This window comes from Brienomyrus brachyistius, chromosome 7 (assembly GCF_023856365.1).
Source record: "Brienomyrus brachyistius isolate T26 chromosome 7, BBRACH_0.4, whole genome shotgun sequence".
Classification (NCBI taxonomy): Eukaryota; Metazoa; Chordata; class Actinopteri; order Osteoglossiformes; family Mormyridae; genus Brienomyrus; species Brienomyrus brachyistius.
The window spans coordinates 14,289,853-14,306,400 of record NC_064539.1 but is presented as its reverse complement, the minus strand read 5'-3'; the positions used below and the strand labels follow the sequence as shown (position 1 = coordinate 14,306,400).

Sequence of the window (16,548 nt, the reverse complement as noted above, 5' to 3'; positions counted from 1 at the left end):
AGTTTCTGGGTTAGTGATTGAATATACATGATATTGTAGCCCTTTGAAAACTGCCTTTCCTCTGTTTAATCCATGACAAATTCTTATCATATCTCTGAAATTTTCTACATATACTTCGATGTACTTCTTTTTTTGTTTCATTCACTAGATGTGAAATTTTTGGGATCTAATTTCGGTTCTAATGTTAATTCTTTAAGCATTCGTAATTTATGTATGACTGTTAAATAATTTGTAAATTCATAGCAAAAGTATGTGTGTAATGAAATGGTGTTACTTTTTTGTGCTGACAAAAAGACAAAGCCTTATGTGCATTGCTTTTAATAAGTGCCCATGATTTCCTGATTTAATCTGGTTTTGAAAAACTTCAAGGTATCACATATTTTATTACATATTTTTTTAGAACCTCATTTTATACAAACTTAATAATATAAACCTTTTTTCTCTCCTTTTACAGAAAAAGGAGAGGGTGTTGCAAGTGCTGAAGATGAGTTGGTGGTACCCTACTACTTGGAAACGCCTTATGGTTATCAGCTAGATTTAGACTTCCTCAAGTATGTAGATGACATTGAGAGAGGTAACACCATAAAAAAGTTAAACATCCAGAGAAAACCCAAAGTGGCCCAGCCTAAAGCAGTTCCACGGAGCAGCAGGGGGCAGTCTGACTGGACCTCAACTGAATCGCTGTCGTCCTCAAGCAGTGATGAAAGCAAGCAATCTCCATTCTTCACAGCCCAAAAACAGACCCTTGGTTCTCATGCCAGAACCATAGGCACTTCTGAGGTCCCTTCAGCCTTCCTGGCCAGCCAAGAAGGCAAGCTACTGCCTCTACCCTCCCCGAATTCACCCAGGTACAATCCACGTGTTGAGAAGACATTGATGGAGACACGGTGGAGGCTAGAGCAGGAGCGGCTGCTTCATGAGCCGGTTTTCAAGGAACCTCCCCGCAGGAGGCTGGCCAGCTTCGGGGGGTTGGGTTCCAACAGCTCCCTGTCTTCATTTCCGGGATCAAGTGGTCAGAATCAAGTCATCCACAATGGATACCAACCTAACGGGGACTACAGCCTTAACTTCAACACCTTGATGGGTAGCTCTATGCGCCATAGCCCTTTGAGCTCAGGGATGACCACCCCTGTCACTAGTGTCAGCCCTATGCATCTGCAGCACATCCGGGAACAGATGGTCGTGGCACTTAAGAGGCTCAAGGAACTAGAGGAACAAGTCAAAACGATTCCTATCCTGCAAGTCAAGATCTCAGTCTTGCAAGAAGAAAAAAGGCAACTCTCCTTACAAATGAAGAACCAAAAACCTTCCAGTCAGTTTCCAGGAAGCACTGGGTTCCGGAAGCGGTCTTACAGTGTTGGGAGTGCAGACCATTTCAGTGAGCTCTCACAGATTGGAAAGGGGACAGAACTGCACATAGATTCTGAAGATGATCTGGACAACACTAAACAGGGCTGCCAAAGACTGGAGGAATTCAGGCAGCTGACAGCAGACATGCTGGAGCTGGGAAGAAATATTCACGACACCCTCCCAGACGAACAACCTAGACTCACACAAACCCCAGTGGAGAAGATGCAAACTCGAGAGTATAGGTCTGTTGCTTCAGGTCCCAATGAGAATATGAATGATGTTGTTGTGTATCACAGGTCGCTGCAGCACCACCGAGATGTTGGTGTGACTACAGAGGTGGAAACGAGGACTGCCGCAGTTAATGTGACCGAGGCTATGCTTGGCATGACCACTGAAGCTGAGGTGGAAATTGAAATGCAGCATCAGACTATTGAGGCCCTCAAGGACAAGATTTACAGGCTAGAGGTCCAGCTAAAGGAAACCACGCATGAGATGGAGATGGGAAAGTTGAAACTGGAGCTTCGGGCAGCAGGGTCAAGGAAGAAGGTTGATAAGGGTTCAATGGCTAAACCATCTGTTTACAGCACTGCAGTGGAAGCTAAAGTGACCATGCAAAATCAAGGAGTGGGAAATCATGTGGAATACAAAGATGCCTGCACTGGAAGTATCTTTGACTCGCGTTCTGTGGGTGTTTCATGCAGGATTGATGTACAGCATGCTGCTGTAGGTCCTGATACACCAATGGACTCATGGCTTATGAAGGAAGGGGTGCAAGCTTATGATAAGTGTGTCGGCAGACACGTTGCAATATGTAACCAAAATGTAGGAATGGAAGGTGGCATTCATGAAATTGGAATCAATATCGAAGACGTCAAAGACAATCTAAATATTTGCAAAATAGGACTTGAACGATCAAAGAATTGTACATCAGTTGGTTGTGGGGACTGTTCTGTGGATGTGAGGGTTTGTCCTATGAAAGACCTGGTTTCTGTTGGCACAAACACTGACCAAGTGCACCATGTTGACTCTGAACTCATGGTGGTACCTGAGACTATTTCTCGTAAGACATATACAGAGGTTGAAACTGTAACTAAATATACCAACACAGAAAGGACTGTTTTCAAAGACTCCAGCACTAATACTAGTGTCAATACTCAAGACAAATGCATCAGCACAATTCCAATTGAGACCAGGAGTGTGTCAGTGGGGGAAGGCCTTGTGAAAGATGAAAAGTTGCTAAAAACTCGCTCTGTTGCTGTGGGAACTACAGGAGATGCTTCTCTGGATAAGGCATCAGCAGTTAAGACCAAACACACTGGGGTTGGCACAGCCAATATAAACGACAACTTTCTGGTAGGGTTGAGAACAAGGAACATCGCTTGTGGCCCCTCTTGGCTGCCTAACTCAAAAACCAGGAGCGTTGGAGTAGGGTATGAGACCGTGGCAGAACCTGTGCAGTCTCAGGCATGTCAGAGCGAAATGGCTGCTGGGCTGGACCACTACATCGAAAGGGTGCAGAAACTACTGCAGGAGCAGCAGATGCTCCTAGCTGAAAACTACAGTGAGCTGGCAGATGCCTTTGGGCAGCCTCACACCCAGATTGGCTCCATCAACAACCAGCTGGTCAGTACCTTGTCATCCATAAACACTGTGATGAAGTACGCCAGCTCAGAGGACATCTTGAAGTTGTGTTCTGCTGCAGCAGGAACTGTCTCAGGTGGGAAAATGCTTCTGAATGTGCCCTCACATACAAATGTATTGTATTATATAATATAAAACCACTACTAAAACCCATGTTAAGTAATTCATAATCTCATTAAAAATATATATATATTAATCCTGGTCATTAAGTCTAAACTTAATAGTAAACAAACAGAAAAAGATGACCATTGATTAAAATTTATAAAGTACAGTTTCCCATAATTTGGTGTAGTTTCCTCAAGGTGAAGTATAACTAGCAATAATATAAAATATTGAAAGCGGCGCATTAACATGTTAATGTAATCGCCATGCCCTGAAATAATGGCTGCTGTTCAAATGTCTTCTTGGCCTGGGTGGGTGTCCAGCCCCCTTGCTGGGAGCTGAGGAGACCTTCTAATGCTGTGTTTTTGGTCTCTGTCCTGATTGTATTTGACAGGTCAAAGCTAGTTATTTCTGACCCTGAAAAATTCTTAGATCCTTGGAGAGATCCCAGCAATTACCTTATTTATTTTTGGGGTCAACAAATTTTGTTAAATGAGTAAATAACTGTGTGCTGCATAATTTTAGCTAGGATTTTAACTCTGATCTTAAATTTTCTGTTTTACAGCTATTAAACAGTAATCTGTGAGAAAATCAAAAATGAAAAGTATGTGCGTGTGTGTATGTATGTATACATTAAATTGTGGGGACCAAATGTCCCCACAGTGTGATAGAAATCTGTCATTTTGATGTTGTTGGGATGGCCTTTTCAGTCCCCACAAGGGGAAACTCATTTTATTACAAATTTGTGACTGCAATGAAAAAAATTTAAAATACCCAAAGTCTTGCATTTTGTTTGGTTACTTATGGTTAAGGTTAGGGCTGGGTGGAAGTTAAGGGGGTCATGATTGGGATTAGGGTTTTTCCCATAGAAATGAATGGACGATCCCCATTTAGATAGGAAGACCAACTTGTGTGTGTATCCCCAATTAATATCTGCATGCTGTTGATTTTACTAGGGAAAATGTACAGCGTGAGGTATAATGTCATATTTGAATAATGTGTTTTTTTTAATGAAAAGAGAAGTGTGCAGAATATGGAAGGATCAGGTTTATTTCAGACTATACCCCATGTTTGAACAGAGTATGTCCTAATTTTATGCATCATTTTTGAAGTATTGTTTGATATAATTAAATCATTCGTAAAAGAAAAAAAAAATCAGTGATGGTTGATTGATATGTGGAGTGAGTCATGTCCGTCTAGCTTTTGTAACCATCCATTTTAAAATGGATTTGAGAAAGCATTTCTTTACACAATGTGTAGTTAAACTATGGAAGAGTCTTCCTGTTAGTGTAGTGCAAGCCAGACCTTGGGTTCCTTTAAATCAGAGCTAGATAAGATTTTAGCAACTCTGAGCTATTACTTGAGTTCTTCCCATACGAGCTTGTTGGGCCGAATGACCTCTCAGTTGTAAATTTATGTTCTTATTAAATGTATTGCATGTAATATGAGGTGCAGTACTTAAAAGAATTTCAGTTTTCAAGTTTATTATGTGTGTTTTCTCTCATGAAGTTCTGCATGATCTCTGCATGCGCAGAGTTGATAAAGTAATACTTTTTAAATTGTTTCTTAATATACGGAGCAGTTTCTCAACATAAAATAAGTGGTTTATTAATGTTTTAAGTGAGAGTTTAAAGGATCGTGCTGGTGTAACTGGTAGCTCAGAAACGGAAACATACCTTTATTGTAATAAACCTTCTTTGTATGCACATTTTTTGATGTACGCGTATTACCTTTTGGAAGACTGCTGCTAAAATGTAACCTTCTGGTCATTTTGGTTAAATTTTATGTATGTTAGTGTATTGTAGTATTAAATTATGGGAAATTTTTGTTATGATAAGTAAGGGCACTATTAACAAAAATAGTATATTCCAAAATAATCACACATGTTTTTAACTTGTTTTTTGTAAAAGTATGCAAACCACACTTGAGTTTTCTTAGACGTGCTACACACAATAGATTGTTTTAAGTTGGTTTCCTGCGACTCTTGGCTGAATCTGTCTGCAGTGTTTCTTAATTTTGAGTTTTTATGTCTGTCTCTTTCTCACTCTGTCTGGATCAGACATGGGTCAGCTGGCCGAGGGGAAGACAGAGGTGACCCATGCAGAAGCAACACTGTCCCAGTCATCTTTAATTTGTCCTAGACTTTCAACACACCAGCAAAGTTCTTCCATGCAGAAGAGCCTGATGGACCAGCAGATGTCCTCAGCCCTGCATGGTACACGTCGGCCTGCTCGGTTGCCCTTATCTGTGCATATGCTGTATATACGTATGTCAGCACGTGGGTCCAATATGAAATGAGTGACCTTCGTTCAGGTTTCAGACCTAGGTTTTCAGTTAAATCAGCAGAAATAGATCACCTACAGAGGGTGGAGTTAGCAGTTTTGTGCATTTGTACTATTGACTTGCATTGCACAGACGAAGAGTTTTTCAGCATAGTATTGGCAAAGGAAACCCTGTATTTAAAATATTTTAGAGAGCCCTTGGTTTTGGAAGCTTCTTATCCCACAGAGAATTTTTGGTCTGTGGTTGATGGGGTCTAAAATAGTTTCCAAAGACAGGAGAGTGTTCAGTTGAAGGGTTGCTGAACAGTGAGGCCATGGTCCACATCTTTCAAAGAATAACCTTTTGTTTCAGTTCAAACGAAACCTGAGACCCTTAAGGACCTTTTCAACAAACAGTAAACAATAGTTAATACCAGCAATTCCAAACATTTTCTTGCAGTTTATTGAATTTGTTTCCTTAGCAGATCTTCAGAGAACTGAATTTTGTAATGTATACCATCATATTAGAAATTGCTAGCTTTACTGCAGTTACAATACATCGTATAATATTAACCTACAGTTTTGAGGGAATAGAATTGCCATGCATTTATAACACATTTATACTAGAAATTAGTTGCTTACCAACCTAATCGGCTGCCTTTTTGGTATCTGTATTATATGTTTTTTATCAATCTGTGTTTTTGTGTGTGTGTGTGTGTGTGTGTGTGTGTGTGTGTGTGTGTGTGTGTGTGTGTGTGTGTGTGTGTGTGTGTGTGTGTGTGTGTGTGTGTGTGTGTGTGTGTGTGTGTGTGTGTGTGTGTGTGCGCGCGTGCATGCGTGCGCATGGGTATTAGTCTGTGTATTTCATTTGTATATATTGTGATAAGCTATCTTATTCTAATTCTTGGTTGCTGTTTTAAGAACTGTCCAGGGACGACGGATGAAAATTAGCCTGTAGTGCTAAATCCGGCTCATTTACAGTCGTTGTTTTTGTTGATCAATGAGCACTGTTCCTGTTTAGTGGCCCAGGGACAGTGCATGGCATTTAATTGGCCTTTTGGGCACATTTGCTGCTGAATGCTCTGTAGATCCTAGCCTGAACTTTTACCCTAATATTCCAGGACAGCCTGGCAGCCAGAACACTCTCAAGTCAATCATGAAGAAGAAAGACGGTGGTCAAGGAGCCAACGGCACAAAAAAGAACCTGCAGTTTGTAGGTGTCAATGGAGGGTGAGTATTGAAGTTTTGATAGTAACTTCAACTTTGATATATCATAGGAGTGATGTAGTCAAGATCACCTAAACCAAGACCAGAGTATTGAGATCGAGACGAGACCGAGGCAAGATCAGAAACAGACTGAGTCTACATGACACAACATACTATAAAATGTGGAGCATTGGCACCATCTTGGGGCTGGGCAGTATGGCCTAAAATTTGTGTCACAGTATAGTTTGAATCATGGACGTGTTTTTCTAAAATCTCAATATAAATACTTCTGGATAGGTAAAGCAGAGGTATGACTACTCCATGATGCTAGGGCATGGGTTTGTCTCAGTGTAAGAATCCACGCAAAGCATGCACATCCAAATGATAAACTCTGGGTATTGAACAAAGGAAACCGTCAGTGAAAAGAATGGATTTTGCGCACCGGATGATGCTCCCAATTTTTTTTTTTTTTTAGAATTCTGCTACCTTATGTGACGTTTCAAGCCCAAGTGCTTCATCAGACATTCAGACTTGTGATGTCCTTTTTCACCATAGATTGGTGGTCTCATTATTGGTGGTCACATTCCTACAATAGCACCCACAAAAAAAAGTTTTATATTGTTTATTACTTTTATTAAACATATTTATTCGACATTCCCATTTTTAAAAATCACTTAACAGTATTGGAAGCAAAATTTTGCTCAGGCTTCAGGTGTTTTGTGTAATCCTTGCCATGGCCGAATCATAATTGAGTGCATAATGTATCAAAGTGCTAATGGAAAGACTTTTTTCTTAATGGAGAATCAAAGGGAGACAATAATTTTATTCAGTATTAATGTGTTAAATTTGCTAAACTGTATCTAGAAAATAGATCAAAGTATAGCAATCAAAACGTAAATATTGAGGCATTTTGATTAGTGGTTTTGACTCAGTCAAAATCACATCAATTCCGCAACGAGACCAAGACCTGTGCTTGTTTATTGCAGACTGTAACATTTTAATATGCATTATAGAGCCATTACGATACAATGCATCATACTCTTTTTAGGCAAATAAGCAAATGCAGATGATTTGTGGTTCTGTCAGCCATGGTTCAGAAGAGTTCAGGAGTAGGGCTGCACGATATCACATCACGATTATATGGCCCATGCGAATAGTCACTAGGACTTTAGATGATGGGTGTAAACATTTCTCCAGATGCGGGCTTTTCAGTACTATATGGACGTTTACTTACTCCCACAATCTGGTAAGCAGATTAGTAGTGCACCTAAAATATTAATGAGCGGTGTATTGTGATGAATCAAAGTTAGTAATCTGTATAAATTCAGCGTATCCTTATGTTTAGTAAACGTGTCAAACTTTAAACTGCAAGAAGTACTGCCACACCATTGATGTCTTTTTGCCTCGTTATTCCACAGTTTCTCCTTTTTCAAAAGATGTTGTGGCTGCTGAGCTGTCCCTTTCTTCACTGCCACTTCAGTGCTTATGCCGCTTCCATGATTTAACAAAACAGTAGTATGTGGACTGCTCCCCTGACCGAATTTACTAAGCATAAGGATTCATCAAATTTATAAAGATTATTAAAGCTGTCTAAAGCCCTGGTGATTTATTGCGCGCCATATATCACGATTATTGTGATGCAATATCGTCCAGCCTTATTCAGAAGTGTCCCACTTACAGGTATGAGACGACGTCGAGCGATGACTCCAGCTCGGAGGAGAGCAGCTCGGAGGAATCTGGGAGTGAGCGAGAGGTGCATGGTGGGAAGGAGGGGAGTGTGGATGGGAGTAGAGCAGAGGAATTTTGTAACAAGGGAGCTGTGGAAGGGCGAGCAGAGAGGAATCCGGAAAAGGCAGAAGTTAGGGAGAGGTATGTGAATCTTGATTTCTCACCTTAATTCATGTTGACAGAAGTACAATTACAGACTCTATTACATTAGTTCTTTTTCTTGCCCTGCCTGCTAACTAATGAAAGCAAATCTGCATATTCGGTCAGGTACGAATTAAGTGAGAAAATGGTGACAGCATGCCATCTAATGAAGAACCATCTGAATGACTCCAAGGCTCTAGTCGGCAAAGACATGGTGAGAATACTCAGACTGGGCGTTAGAAATAGAATTGTGCTGTTTTATTTAAAGTGCATTGGTGCCTGTGGTTCACGAACACAATCCGTTTCAGGAAAGTGGTCAAGAACCAATTTGTATGCGAACCAAGGCAATTTTTCCCATAAGAAAGCATTGAAATTCGATTAATTCGTTCACAAGCCTATCAAATTATATTTCTTGTTAATTAATTTTCTGGTTTTTATAGTAAAAACTTTAAAGACTACCACAATATAGTGTGGTGATGGGCGGACCGAGGCATCGCAGGAGCAGAGAGAGACATGGAGACTTGCTTGTTAGGGAAATCACGCTCTTTATTAACTGTGCTTAACACTTGTATTATTGTTGTTGCTAATGTTAATTTTAATGGTTGCATTTTCCTATTGTCGCATGTGTGTTTGCCTGTGTCTTGTGTGTACCCGGTCCCATCTTTGAGTGTATTTAGGGTGTGTACATCTTCCACCGTGTGTGCATCTTGCAGTTCGGCGTCTTACAACCTTGTGTTTCCCGTCTATGTATTCGGGTTCGGTGCCTGTTGTGATCCTTTTATTTACATGCGCCCCGCCGGTGCTACACTAGTATAAAACCGGGAATCTGGTCGAGGAATCTGTTCATCAACCAAATTTTGTATGCGCACCAATGCATTTTTTTCATGACATTTTTGGCTGTGAACCAAATCGTTCGTAGACCACAGCGATCATGAACCGCAAGCACCACTGTATCTGTTTTCTGCCCTTTTTTTGAAATTACACTGTAGGTCTCGTGGAACAAAAAAAAAGTCTGATTTGGATAAATCTTCATTTTTTTATGAGATTCGAAATAAGTATACATTGTTGAGTAATTACTGCCCTGAAGCTGCAGCACTCTCTGAGAATGTTTGTATTTTCTGTGATTTAATGTATCTTGTGTCTTGCTTGATTTTACACTCATTTTAAATGATTAAGAGGTAGTATCTTGGTCACTGTGGTCCAGAATGACAAGAACTATTTTGCTTTTAAATGTTTTGCTATAAATTTAACTGACCCACAAAAATAGTGGATCTTAGTGCCAGATTTTCTATACATGCCCAGCAATGTGCTAGCAGGAGACCCAACTACTAGAACCAGCTTTTCTGAAGATATTTATTTTTCCTTTTTTTTTTTAACTCGCCTCTTGTTTTGCTTGTTTCATTCATTCATTTATTTTTATGTGAACAGGGAACTGGGGCTTTTTTCAGTTAAGTAATGATTGCTGTTTTAACGGATAAAATAAGTGCCATTTGTTCTTGATGGAGCAGTTTGCTGAAATCCAGTGCCGGATCTCTCCCATAGAGGGCATGCCTGAGCACACTGCAGCACGAGTGGTTCAGAGTGTCCAGTCAGAAGTCAGCAGTTCCAGCCATGGTGGAAGACTACCTGTCAGCATTCAGAGCCGTGTCCCCTGCTGTGCTGAAGCACATCGTCAACATGGCTGACGGCAATGGCAACACTGCTCTCCACTACAGTGTGTCCCACTCTAATTTTGATATTGTCAAGAAGCTACTGGATGCAGGTGCAGTCTGCCGTGTCCCTCTTAAAATGTAGTTGCAATTCACTTTCTTGACAATCATTTACAATGCTGTGATATATATAAATTATGATGTCAAGCTTTAGCATTGCTCAACATTATGCGTGCAGCTAACAGCTGACAGGCATTTGCTGACAATGCAAAAGTCATGGATTTGAATCCCAGGAGGCAGGCATAAATTGAAACCCTACGCTCAACTCTAAGTCACTTTTGTTAGAAGTACCACATGAATCTAGCATTGAACGGTTCAGCTTTTGTATTTTCTTTCTAAATTATTCGTGGAGTTTTCCACTCTTCTTCAAATATGAGATGGTAGATTAAGCTAATTAATCTGAACACACTCAACCTTTGCAGTTACATAGAAATCTGATAATCTACTCTCAAATGCGATGGTTCCATGTCGACCATCTTCAACCTCCAGTCCGGAAAAGTGATGTGCAATGAATACGACTTAGAATCTGATGTGTGGGCGGAGAGGCGCCCATTGTTTTGTGGCTTTGTTTGCCGAGCCACTCTGACCCTCCATGCTCTTAGCTTAGCCCTTGGTCCATTGTGCCGGAAGGGGTTGGTCTTTGTGTGCATTGTTCATCACTACATGTCCAGAGTCTCTGGCTTCCCCCTGCTTTTGAAGCTGGATTTCCTCCTCTTCAGCAGGAACTTGCTTGAATAAGCTTGCATGTAAAGTGCCCTCCTCCCTCAACAGTATCTGCTCTCAAGTTGTCTCTTCCTCGCGAGATTGGCCTTGGAAAAATGCTCACGTCCCTGACTTTATTGTTGCAGACATTTGCAATGTTGATCAGCAGAACAAGGCTGGCTACACTCCCATCATGCTTGCTGCCCTTGCAGCAGTGGAAGCTGAGAAGGACATGAGGGTTGTGGAGGAGCTGTTCAGCAAGGGGGATGTCAACGCTAAAGCCAGTCAGGTTAGCATGAGACCTGATTTGTTATTTTCTGAAGAACTTACCTAAGTAAAGTTTTTCTCTAGATGTGGAAACATTTTTGTTTTTGTGACTACTTTACACTAGACCTATGCAAAAGATCGTTCATGTTACCTTTATGTAGACACATTTATGTAAGTATTTATTCTAATGAAAAATGCTTTTTAAATTCAATGTATACTACTACTAATAATAATTAATAATAATTTGAATTGGCCATTGTAATCATTCAAATACATTTTTAAAATCTTCAGCTTTCTGGAGAGGGACTGATTTTTAAATTACTAAAAAATATGTTCAGTTGTGAAAAATGCAGTTCTATTGATTTATGCATGCATTTTCAAAAAAGGAAAATCTAGCAAGCTTTTTTGCAGTTTTCATGGGCTATGAAAATAACCAAAAATTAAATGTAATTTAAAAATGCCCCCTGCTGACATGGTGCAGCTCAGGTTTGGCCTCTTCTGTACCATTCATATGCTATTAGTAGTTTGAGTAATAGCCACTGATGAGATACATGCTTATCTCCGTTTTGCCTTGATGCCAGTTATTTTACATTCATAAATTTCCCAGAATACACTTGATTCATATGCATAAATTGTAGATAATGGGATTGGTTTTGAGCACATTTTATTTATTCTCAATACAAGTACTTGAGTGAATGTTGCATGAGGGTGGCTTGACTTATGATTGACCCCTATGCTCTCGGTCCCCAGGCCGGCCAGACGGGGCTCATGCTAGCCGTCAGTCACGGGAGGATGGACATGGTGAAAGCTCTGCTGGTGTGTGGGGCCAACGTCAACATTCAGGACGACGAGGGCTCCACGGCACTCATGTGTGCCAGTGAGCACGGCCACGCCGAGATCGTCAAGCTGCTGCTGGCCCAGCCCGGCTGTGACGCCACACTCAGTGACAACGTGAGTTTCCTAGAGGCTAACATAATGACTTGCACCTCTGCCGATTCATACTCAGTGGCTTTAGCTGTAAGGTAACTTTGATTTCTGTGTCTTCGTGTATCCAGGATGGGAGTAATGCCCTGTCGATAGCCCTCGAAGCTGGACACAAAGACATTGCTGTGCTACTGTATGCCCACGTCAACTTCTCCAAAGCACAGTCCCCGGTATGTGCGCCGTCTCTTCTTCAGGGTATTTGAGAAGGTCTTGCTCACTGGAGTGGTCATCTAACATCATTGACTGTAACACACCCCAGCACCTGTGTTTAAAACAACATCCTAACCTTGAGCTTGTCCTCGGTGGCCGTCACTTGACTGCTGCGCACTTTGCAGTTCATTAAACACAAATTTGTTTTTTTCCCCACCTCTAGATTAACATCTGAATGGCAATTATGGTGTAAAGAAAACATACCTTACATTTATGGGGCAGATGATTTTCTCTGAAGCGGCTTATGGGTCAGCTCAAACAACGAGAGCATTATATCAACAAAAAAAAACGCATCTGTATCAATTCATAATACATAAGTGCAGCTGATCGTGTGTGTGTTGCTGCTTACGCAATATATTCAAAATGTATATCATTGTACGATATTGGAGCGTATCAATACTACGTGTAAATTTACAAAATGGCACTATTTAATGAACCATCCGTCCATCAAGTCTTTCTGTATCTTGAGCAGTGTCACGAGGTCAGTGCATAAGAAGATTCGCTAATAACCTTGTAACAGAGGCAATACTAGCAGCTAAAAATAAACACACAGTTTTTATCTGTGAAGTTAGAGAGCTTGTAACTGGATAATCACACAGGATATCAGTTAATGTCTTTGCGAGTTGCTCAGTGATTCCAATATCCTCTTTTCCCACAGGGGACACCTCGCCTTGGGAGAAAGGCGCCCCCCAGTCCCACAGGGAGAAGCACTTTTGATTAGTGCATCTACTACTTCCTTTCCCCATGCTGCTATTGGTGCATGTTGACCTGAACAGATACTGAATGTATTTATAAGTGGATAATTTTGTGCCTGAGCTCACCAGCAATGATAAGCAGTCAGAAAGCATTATATTACACATGTGCTAAAGACTATTTAAACTGGACAAAGATTCTTATTACTTTGGATACTGAAAGGCAGTATTTGGAGATAGCATATAGTTCATGATGCCTCACTTGTGCCTATATATTCCATTTTATTTGTAGTTTATACTGTCTCAAGAAAATAAGATGATTCAATCCTAAAGCATGCTTTATCTTGTCCGCAGAAATGCTGTATGTATCGGATTGTTTTATTTATATATTTTACAGTATTAGCTTAAACTCTCCATTTACTCATTGTTTTGGAGGATGCAATATTAGTGTGATTGGAATTTGTCAGTCTTACAGCACAATACACATTTTATCCTTGTATATGTGTTTATAGCACATCAAATTTGCATAAAACATCCAAATTTAAACATTTATATACAAATTTTAAATGTATTTCAGAAATCGTATTTTTACCCGATTCATATTTTTATAAATTTTAAGTGTAATGTGTATCAATGTTATTTTAATGGCTTATACATACAAGTTGTATGTCACTGTATATATGGTATTATGGGGAGAAATTAGAAACAACATTTACTGTAGTATTTTATATATGTTTAGAATTTTATTATTTAAAGTACTTTAATGCATTGAAATCTTAAGTGCCTTTCATCTGCCGCATAACAGAAAAAACTGCTTTAAAGTGATTATTTTTAATCAGCATTCAGTCAATTTTCTCTTAGATGTTTTAGACATTTACAGTATAATCTTTGCAAAATGTCAAATATCTTACATGTTGCATAGCTCATTGTCTCCCTCTGCTGGCCGTTAATGGAACGAACTTTAGCAGTTTTAGATTACAAAAAAAAGACACCGGAGGTGGCCACCAGATTCAAATGCCACATAACTGAGCATAACACATAACATTTAATTACAGATTAATTACAGACGGTTACAGATTGTCCTAAGACGTTGTAGTCAGGTCTGTTTAAGGGTTTCTGATGTTTTAAAGCTTGTTATTTAAGTAAGAAAATAGATGTTGTTCAAGCTGCATTATTTAACAGAATATTTCGCTAACCAAAGTCATGAACATGACTTAGTAGGAAAAAATAGACATCGGTGTATTTGCTATACATAAAAAATGATCACAGAACAATAAGAATTTAATTGTTCTATTTATAATGATATAAAACTCATGTTCTTGAGAATACCCTGCCATTCCATAAATAAAACATTTTTGGAATATTTTTTGTTTTGGTGATATTATTAAATAAATTAACAGACCTGCCAAGAACAAAATATGATTAACATCTGTGTGTGTGTGTATATATCTGTGCACTTCATATGACTGATGCTGATTTTCATGGTGTGTGTTACTGCGGTTCTGGAAGAGCTGCTCACACATTAGCAGTTAAAAAATGTTGGTAAGTAAGCCATATTATTGCCATTTGTGAAATATATTAGTATTATGTTGTGGCTACTTTACTAAAAAGTGGATAACCAGAAACCTAGCATAGTGTTTTTATTTTTGACTTGCCCGTAATGCTGATACATGCGTTTTGGCGTCTGTTCTCGTCTATACAGAATGGCCTCTCATTTGCTTGTGTGTACCAACCCACTCAGCCATCTTTTCATGTTCAAAATTAACAAGTTCCACATAGGTGGGAAATTTGCAGATAGGACCAGCAGCATGACCCTCACGACTGGCAACCAGGAACTCACAGGTGTGTGATGGACTTTAATCCATGTGCTATAGGAGGACAAGAACCACCTCGGCCTACTTTCCCACCCACCCTTGGTGAAGCAAAGCTGATAAGGGGCAACATAACTGAAGCTCCCAGCGTGGGCTTGAACCAGGACTAAACCATTTTACAAGATCCTTTTGAATTCTTATTCAGAGGTATTAAATTGTGGGTGTTGAGTGAAAGGAAGGGGGCATTTTCATTTTCACAAAAAAAAATGCAAGAAATTGGTAAACAATGAACTATTTTAAAATGAGCATTTGTACATTCTATGGGATTATAATCATGTACTTTAAGGTGTGAAGGAAATTCATTTGGGCTCTTCGGGTAATGATTGGGCAGCTTTTCAAGAATTAGTGCAGAAAACATGTAAATATCTTGCAATGATGAATACCGTATCATGTCTCTGAAAGCCTGATTCAAATAGACTAGCAGCTCAGTATTACCACAGTACATGGTGATAAATGATGATGGTATAAATCATTCTAACAGTAAATGCAGTATCAGACGAAGAAATCTAAATATCATTCTTGCCATCCCCTACCATCAAGCCTAAACTGTAATAGCATTGTGCTAATATTGACAAGTAAGGTTGGAAATTAGCCTGATATAATGCATGACAATTCTCTATTCTGTCTTTCTTCCTCCTGCTTGGCTTTGGTAAAAACCACAGTGAAGTTTTATGCAGTGTGGATGAATGTATTTTAAGAAAATCGGAATGACTTCTTACAAAATGTCACATTCCTTAAGCTCAGTCACAAATAATTCAATTCTTCTTTCAGAACACAAATGAGACACTTCACAGAAAAACCCATGATATGTAGCCCACGATATATACTGTACAAAGAGGATGTGAACTGTGATTTGCCCTGCTTAACTTTAGATTTTGTTGGGTGTGTTTGTCTTATTTTGTTTGAGCATACATTTGATAAACTTGATACTTGGTCTCTCGATTACGTATTTTCTTCCTCCTTCAAAATGCAAAAACCTAACTGTAAAATCTGAAAGAACTATATTTTAGTATCCTTCAGTATTTTAGTATGCTTCGTAATATTAACCAATATAGGCCTATTTTTTTAATAATTTTAGACTAACATGGAAAAATGGCTGTATCGCTCGCGTTTTCCTTAAAGTAAGCACATTACCTTGCAAAAATAGCCTTTTTAGCACATTAATTTCAATGAATAGACCGATCGTGAAGAAGGATTGCTTGTTTATAATACTGAGAATCTTCCATCGTTTGAGAAAATAAATTTATCTAACATTGCACCACGGCCATTGGTGTACCCTTGCAAAAATCTCAACTTAGCCAAAAATTTAAGCGTATTTATAATATGAAATTATAGCTATACATGCATCTGAACTTTGATTGTTTTTCTTGCTATATCGTATTATATTTATATATGTTATCTCCATATTTCGTTGTAAAAAACATACATTAACGTACTTGTGTAATTTTTTTCATCTTTCGACCACGTTTCCCGATGAAACTCGCAGGTAAACCGTAATTGAAATTAAATGAAGTCCCCATATTGTCTTTATATAATGAGAAACATTGAGAAGAATCAAATCCAAATCTGTGCTTGTATATGTTTTGCATTTACAATGTAAATTTGTAGCCGACCTTATTCAATGCCATTAGCCTACCAAGGCCAATAAAACCACGGCTTCAACAAAATATTAATCAGACATATT

At 39.3% G+C, this 16,548-nt stretch overlaps 1 protein-coding gene across 8 annotated transcripts in view; it reads left to right on the top strand.

The window, feature by feature from the left end:
- The window catches only part of kank1a (KN motif and ankyrin repeat domains 1a), a 52,221-nt gene extending 37,865 nt beyond the window's left edge, over positions 1-14,356 (top strand). For all 8 annotated transcript variants that reach the window (XM_049020397.1, XM_049020396.1, XM_049020394.1 and 5 more), the window contains 10 exons: positions 455-3,067; positions 5,153-5,308; positions 6,476-6,584; positions 8,241-8,429; positions 8,556-8,643; positions 9,972-10,191; positions 10,987-11,129; positions 11,858-12,058; positions 12,163-12,261; positions 12,960-14,356. In XM_049020397.1, the coding sequence (XP_048876354.1) occupies positions 455-3,067; positions 5,153-5,308; positions 6,476-6,584; positions 8,241-8,429; positions 8,556-8,643; positions 9,972-10,191; positions 10,987-11,129; positions 11,858-12,058; positions 12,163-12,261; positions 12,960-13,022 (3,881 nt within the window). In that variant the 3' untranslated portion in view covers positions 13,023-14,356. The remainder of the gene's footprint in view (positions 1-454; positions 3,068-5,152; positions 5,309-6,475; positions 6,585-8,240; positions 8,430-8,555; positions 8,644-9,971; positions 10,192-10,986; positions 11,130-11,857; positions 12,059-12,162; positions 12,262-12,959) is intronic.
- The last annotated feature ends 2,192 nt before the right edge of the window (positions 14,357-16,548 follow it).